A 7,500-nucleotide genomic window follows, 5' to 3' on the forward strand; every position below is an offset into this window, starting at 1 on the left:
TCTGTCGGAGGAGGGCCGCTGAGACAGTGGTGTAAAGACGGCTTAGCTGCCACTACAGAGCAGTCGTGTTACTTACTACTAGTATGGCAGCCTTCTTCTGGGAGTCAATTTGTTGTTGTTATTCTTTTGATTATCATTATCATCATTATTATCATCATTATTATCATCACCATCATCATCATCATCATCATTATTATTAGTAGTAGTAGTATGTAATATAGGAGCCTTTTGGGAGTCACTGAGTTATGTTTCTTCTTGTTGTTATGATGATGATGATGATGATGATGATGATATCATCGTTAATGTTATTATTATTATTATTATTCTTTTCATTATTATTATTTTTTCATCATCATCATGATCATCGTTATCATCACCACCATCATCATTATCATTATCATTGTTATCATCATTAACATCACCAACATCATCGTCATCGTAATTCTTCTTGTTCTACTTATCATTATTATTATTATTATTATTATTATTATTCTGGTTTCCAGGGATCCGTTGGACCCGCTGGCCCCCCTGGACCTCCCGGACCTCAAGGCGAATCTGTGAGTGTGTGTGTGTGTGTGTGATGGAATGATACCTGTGGACACTGTGTTGTGGTGTGTGTGTGTGTGTGTGTGTGTGTGTGTGTGATGGGTGATGGAATGATACCTGTGGACACTGTGTTGTGGTGTGTGTGTGTGTGTGTGTGTGTGTGTGTGTGTGTGTGTGATGGAACAATACCTGTAGAGACTGTCTTGTAATGTGTGTGTGTGTGTGTGATGGGTGATGGGTGATGGAATGATACCTGTGGACACTGTGTGTGTGTGTGTGTGTGTGTGTGTGTGTGTGTGTGTGTGTGTGTCTGCGTGTGTGTGACTGATTGTTTCTGTGATCGTCACCATCGTTGTCGTTGCCCAGGGAACCCCCGGAGCCTCAGGCCAGCCAGGACGTCCAGGCATGCCAGGCCAGTCAGGCAAGGATGGCCCACGGGGCCCAAGTGGCGAGCGTGGTGCGGCCGGTAACCCTGTGAGTACCTTCTTCTGCTTGCGCGTGTCCTCGGTTTTTGTTTGTTTGTTGGTTGGTCCGTTTGTGTGTGTGTGTGTGTGTGTGTGTGTGTGTGTGTGTGTGTGTGTGTGTGTGTGTGTGTGTGTGTTTTAACCCCCTTCAGTGCCAGAAGGGAGGGGGGAGGGGGTGGGCAGTAGAAAATGGTGTTTCGGGTCTTAAAACTTTATCCGAAAGCAACAACAAGCCTAAAACTGAGAAAAATAATGGTCTTGGAGATATATACCACTCTGGATAAAATGGTGTAAATTTTTTTTTTTTTAACAGCCTTCCAGAGAGATATCCTCCCCCCCCCCTTTTTTTTGATGACGTCATCAATGACGTCACTATGCACGTACGGTATACGTTTACGGCAGTCTAGGGTGTTAGATTAGTCCATTTCTTTTCCGTTCTCCATATACCTTATCCCCCCCCCCCCCCACACACACACACCCAACTCATCATTCATAATTCATACCCCCCCCCCCCCCGCGCCCCGCCCCCCTACCCCCGCCCGTCCACGCCTTCTTTCCAACTGCTTAACACGGTGACATGTTAATGTGAAAGTTTGATACTTTCACAAAACGTCTGCACTCAACGTGCCAGTGGTAGGTGTGACGGGACATGAATTGATCGAACGCCTTTCCTTAACCCTTCCACCGGCAAGCTCGCAGTTATGCACAGGCGTGGTAGAGGACCCATGTCGCTGAAAGGTGACCATTCATTGGTCTGTTGTTATCCATGAACCTACTGCTGCTCTTAATGTTCGGTGGTAGGATAGGCCGTATGAGGGAATCCCCAGCTATTCTTAGCCACTGTCTTTTCTTGTGTTTATACCACGAGGGAATTTTGTACTCTAACTTGACTGGCGGTGAAAGGGTTAAACTGATTCATTCCGATATCATTTTGTTTGATTATTCATTTCACTGTTTGAACCATTGCTCGCGCGTGTGTGAGGGTTTAACACTGCATTCGACTGACTTAGATGATTGATTGATTGAACAGTTCTTTAGTTGGATTGACCGAATGGATTACTTTGACTGACTGAATGTCTGACTGGTTGTTAATTGATATTTGACTGGACAGTACTGGCATTAGACATTGACAGTAGGTTGAACGTCGGCTGACTGATTGATTTATTGCACTGATCGAACAATTTTGTAGGCTGGTTGACGGAACGGTTTTGATTTTGATTGACTGAAATGACTGTCTGGTTTTACTGCTTGAGCGATTCTTGTAATCGGTTGACCGAGCGACTGATTCTGGTTGGCTGAAAGCACTGGCTGGTTGATTGATTGGTGAAAGTAATGAGTGGTAGACTGACGGAGCGGAAGATTGATTTGAATGGAGGATTGATTAATTGTTTGATTGATTGAGTCAATGAGTGAGTGATTGACTGATTGGTGTTTAACAGGGAAGATTTATTTGAAGGAACGATTGATTGCTTGATTGACTGATTGAGTCATGAGTGATTGAACGATTGGTGTTTAGCAGTGAAGATTGATTTGAAGGAACGATTGATTGATTGATCGACTGATTGAGTCAGTGAGTGATTGACTGACTGGTGTTTAACAGGGAAGATTTATTTGAAGGAATGACTGATTGATTGATTGATTGAGTCAGTGAGTGACTGACTGATTAGTGTTTAGCAGTGAAGATTGATTTGAAGGAACGATTGATTAATTGATTGACTGATTGAGTTAGTGACTGATTGACTGATTGGTGTTTAACAGTGAAGATTTATTTGAAGGAACGATTGATTGCTTGATTGACTGATTGAGTCATGAGTGATTGACTGACTGGTGTTAGTGTTTAGCAGTGAAGATTGATTTGAAGGAACGATTGATTGATTGATCGACTGATTGAGTCAGTGAGTGATTGACTGACTGGTGTTTAACAGGGAAGATTGATTTGAAGGAACGATTGATTGATTGATCGACTGATTGAGTCAGTGAGTGATTGACTGATTGGTGGTTAACAGGGTTCCCAAGGCGCTCCTGGTCCCGCCGGACCACCCGGACAGATCGTAAGTTTTGTCTGTCTGTCTCTCTGTCTGTCTGTCTATCTGTCTGTCTGTTGAATGAATAATAATAATAATAAATATATATATATATAGATGCATCGACGTCTCTCTCTCTCATATTCTCTTTTCTTTTCTTCCCTCCTTCCCCCCCTCTCTCTCTCTCTCACAGACACACACACACACACACTCTCTCTCTCTCTCTCATTCTCTCTCTCTCTTTCATTCACACACACACACACACTCTCTCTCTCTCTTTCACACACACACACACACACACACACACACACACACACACACACACACACACAAACAGACACACACACACACTCTCTCTCTATCTCTTTCTCTCTCTTTCATTCACACACACACTCTCTCTCTCTCTCTTACACACACACACACACACACACACACACACACACACACACACACACTCTCTCACTCTCTCTCTCACACAACTTCTTTGACTTTCTCTCATACTCTCACTCTCACACACGCACTCCATCCTTCCCTCTCCCCCTCTCTCCTTCTCTCTCCTCTCTCCCTCTCTCCCCCAACACACCCCTCTCTCTCTCTATCTATCTAGTTAATAATAATAATAATAATAATAATGGATACTTATATAGCACACTATCCAGAAATCTGCTCTAGGTGCTTTACAAAAACGCTTTGTTAACATAAAACATTACATCTATGTTACATACACACACCAAAATATGACTACACACATACACACACACACACACACACACACACACACACACACACACTGCATACATACATTTTAACAATACATGTGTATCTAACAGCTACCCTAACACATACGCACACATAGGCAGGCACAAACTTACATAAACGCACGCACACGTACACACAATACGCATTCATATACATGCATGTAGTTATGTAATGTAGTGAAAAGAGAAGGGAGGGAATTGCTATCAGTCTGAAACTGGCTGCCCAGTCACCTTGCCATTGACTGTCAGAGACTGGTTGTTCAACTGACAAGTGGAGACAGTATTTCCAGTTGTCCACCGGAAAATCCAGTTGTCCAGGATACTCTAGTTCTCATACTCTCTCTGATACAGCAGCCTACCCCCAAATACGTCAGCAGAAACGACAAAGCAAAACGAAACATAAAACAACAACATAAAAACTACAGCAACAACAACAACAACAACAACAACACCGACAACAACTCAAAAAATCATCATCATCATCATCATCATCATCATCATCACAGTAACAACACCACCAACAATAATATTGGTAATAATGATAATAATGACAATGGCCTTCATTATCAGTTCCTGTGTGGGATTTGAACTGTGTGTGAAGTACACGGTGACGTGTGTGTGTGTGTGTGTGTGTGTTTTTCAGGGGGCTATGGGATACGCTGGTTCAGACGGTGCACCTGGCGAGCGCGGCCCAGCGGTATGTGTGTGTGTGTGTGTGTGTGTGTGTGTGTGGGAGGGGTGGTTGGGTGGGTGTGGGTGTGTAAGTGTGGGTGTGTGGTGTGTGTGTGTGTGTGTGTGGGTGGGTGGGTGGGTGGGTTGGGTGTGTATGTTTGGGTGTGTGTGTGTGTGTGTGTGGGTGGGGGGGCGGGGGGGTTGAGTGTTGGTGTTTGTGTGTGTGTGGGGGTTGGGTGTGTGGGTGTTTGGGTGTGGGGGTAGGGGTTGGTGTGGGGGTGTGTGTGTGTGTGGGGGGGTTATGGGTGTGTGTTTGTGTGTGTGTGTGTGTGTTTGGGTGTGTGTATGTTTGGGTGTGTGTGTGTAGGGGCGGGGGGGATGTTTGTGTGTGTGTGTATGTGTGTGATTGGGTGTGTGTGGGGTGTGTGTGGGTGTTTCTGTGTGTGTGTTTGGGGGATTGGGTTGGGTGTGTGTGTGCATGTGTGGGTGTGGGTTGTGTGTGGGTGTGCTGGGTGGGCGGGTAGGGGTTGTGAATATGTGTGTGTGTATGTGTGTGGGTGAGAGAGTGTGTGTGAGTGTGCGTGTGTGTGATGTTTGTGTGTGTGTGTGTGTGTGTGTGTGTTGATTTGTGTGTGTGTGTTTGTGTGTGTGTGTGTGTGTGTGTGTGTGTGTGTGAGGGTGGATAGTTGGTTGCGAATGTGTGCGTGTGTGTGCGCGCGCGTGTATGTGTGAGGGTGGATGGATGTGTGTGCTTGCGTGCATGCGCGCGCGTGTGCGTGTGTGCTTGTGCATTGATGGTGCGCGCGCGCGTGCGCAAACACATACGCACACACCGAAATGGTTCCGTGTTTGTATGAAAGTACTTAAAGCTTGATCGAGGACGACTGGTGCTTTGTAAGCAATTGTAAATTATCATGTCAACGTCTGGTTGCCAGGGTAACGCTGGAGCAGATGGCATTCCTGGCGAACAAGGTCCTCAGGGTCAGCAGGGACCCCCTGGTCAGCAGGGACCCGCTGGTGCACGGGGAGAACCGGTGAGTTCGAATCCCAGGTTTTCGTTTCTCCAAGTATTCCTGTGTACCAGAGGGCATACCTAAGGTTTTAGCTCACGTGTCTTGGAACGTGTTAGTAGTTCTTCTTCTTTCGGAGATGATACATTGTTCTTGTATCCCACGAAGCATAAGTTCTTACCCTTTTTGTCAGCAAACCTGTCAACAGTTTCTGTTTATAGATGATCAAAGTGTTCTTGTATCCCAGAGGACATATTAAGGTATTAGCCTTTTTGTCAGCAAACATTTCAACAGTTGTTGTTTTTATAGATGGTTAAGTGTTCTTGTATCCCAGGAAGCATAAGATCATAGCTTTTTTGTCAGCAAACTTGTCAATGGTTTCTTTTCTTAGATGATCAAAGTGTTCTTGTATCCCAGAGGACATATTAAGGTATTAGCCTTTTTGTCAGCAAACATTTCAACAGTTGTTGTTTTTATAGATGGTTAAGTGTTCTTGTATCCCAGGAAGCATAAGATCATACCTTTTTTTATTAGCAAATATGTCAACAGTTTCTTTTCATAGACGATTAAACTGTTCTTGTATCCCAGAGGACATATAAAGGTATTAGCCTTTTTGTTAGCAAACATTTCAACGGTTGTTGTTTTTATAGATGGTAAAGTGTTCTTTCATCCCAGGAAACATAAGATCATACCTTTTTATTAGCAAATATGTCAACAGTTTCTTTTCATAGATGATCAAAGTGTTCTTGTATCCCAGAGGACATATTAAGGTCTTAGCTTTTTTGTCAGCAAACATTTCAACAGTTTCTTTTTTTTTTCAAAGGTAATAAAGTGTTCTTGTATCCCAGAGGACATTAAGGTTTTGTCAGGAAAGACTTCAACAGTTTTTCTTTGTTTGTTTGTTTTTATAGATGGTAATGTGTTGTATACCAGAGGACATAAGGGCTTAGATCTTTTGTCAGAACACGTCAACTATTTTTTCTTTCAGAAATGATAAAAAAAGGTCTTGTATCCAAGGGTGTACAAAGTCTTAGCCTTTGTGTCTGCAGTCGTGTCAACAATTTCGATTTCAGAGATGACAAAAAGCGCATAGGGTTTAAAAAATATGCGCTATAGGAAGATGTTTTGATAGACAGATAAATAAATAACTGACTGACTGACTGAATAGATAAATAAATAACTGAATAAATAAATGAATGAATAAATACATAAACAAATAAATATATGAATAAATGAATTAATAAATGAATAAATAAATATATGAATACGTAAATGAATAAATAAATCACAGGGTGCATGAGGTCTTAGCCTTTTTGTCAGCAATCGTATCAACAATTTCACTTTCAGAGCTAGAGATGATGAAAAGCGCACAAGGTTTCAAGAATATGCACTATAGGAAGATGTCTAGATAGACAGATAGATAGATAGATAGATAAAAGATAGGTAGATATCCCTGGGCGCACAAAGTCATAGCCTGTTTGTCAGAAAACGTGTCAACCATCTCGCTTTCAGAAATTATAAAAAGTGTTCTTGTTTACATGACATAGAGCTTCAAGGATGTGCGCTATACATAGCAAGACGTCCAAATAAATGAATGAATAGATAGATAAATAAATAAATATGTAAATGAATAAATAAATCACAGGGTGCATGAGGTCTTAGCCTTTTTGTCAGCAATCGTATCAACAATTTCACTTTCAGAGCTAGAGATGATGAAAAGCGGTTTCAAGAATATGCACTATAGGAAGATGTCTAGATAGACAGATAGATAGATAGATAGATAAAAGATAAATACGTAAATAAACAAATACCCAGGGCGCACAAGGTCTTAGCTTTTTTGTTATCAAACGTGTCAACCATCTCACATTACAGAGATGATTAAAAAAATGCTCTTGTTTAGAGTGTCATGAATATTTGCTATAGCAAGATGTCCAAATAAATAAATAGATAAATGAATACGTAAATAAATAAACAAATAATAAATAAATAAATAAATGAATACCCCAGGGCGCACGAGATCTTAGCC

The 7,500-nt window shown here is 42.1% G+C and overlaps 1 protein-coding gene across 3 annotated transcripts in view; it reads left to right on the forward strand.

Annotated features, from left to right (window-relative positions):
• LOC143276707 (uncharacterized) overlaps nt 1–7,500 on the forward strand; it is a 74,344-nt gene that overhangs the window by 27,126 nt on the left and 39,718 nt on the right. For all 3 annotated transcript variants that reach the window (XM_076581343.1, XM_076581345.1, XM_076581344.1), the window contains 5 exons: nt 504–557; nt 913–1,020; nt 3,017–3,061; nt 4,436–4,489; nt 5,400–5,498. In XM_076581343.1, coding sequence (XP_076437458.1) covers nt 504–557; nt 913–1,020; nt 3,017–3,061; nt 4,436–4,489; nt 5,400–5,498 — 360 coding nt within the window. The remainder of the gene's footprint in view (nt 1–503; nt 558–912; nt 1,021–3,016; nt 3,062–4,435; nt 4,490–5,399; nt 5,499–7,500) is intronic.

Source organism: Babylonia areolata, chromosome 32 (assembly GCF_041734735.1).
Source record: "Babylonia areolata isolate BAREFJ2019XMU chromosome 32, ASM4173473v1, whole genome shotgun sequence".
In the NCBI taxonomy this organism is placed as follows: Eukaryota; Metazoa; Mollusca; class Gastropoda; order Neogastropoda; family Buccinidae; genus Babylonia; species Babylonia areolata.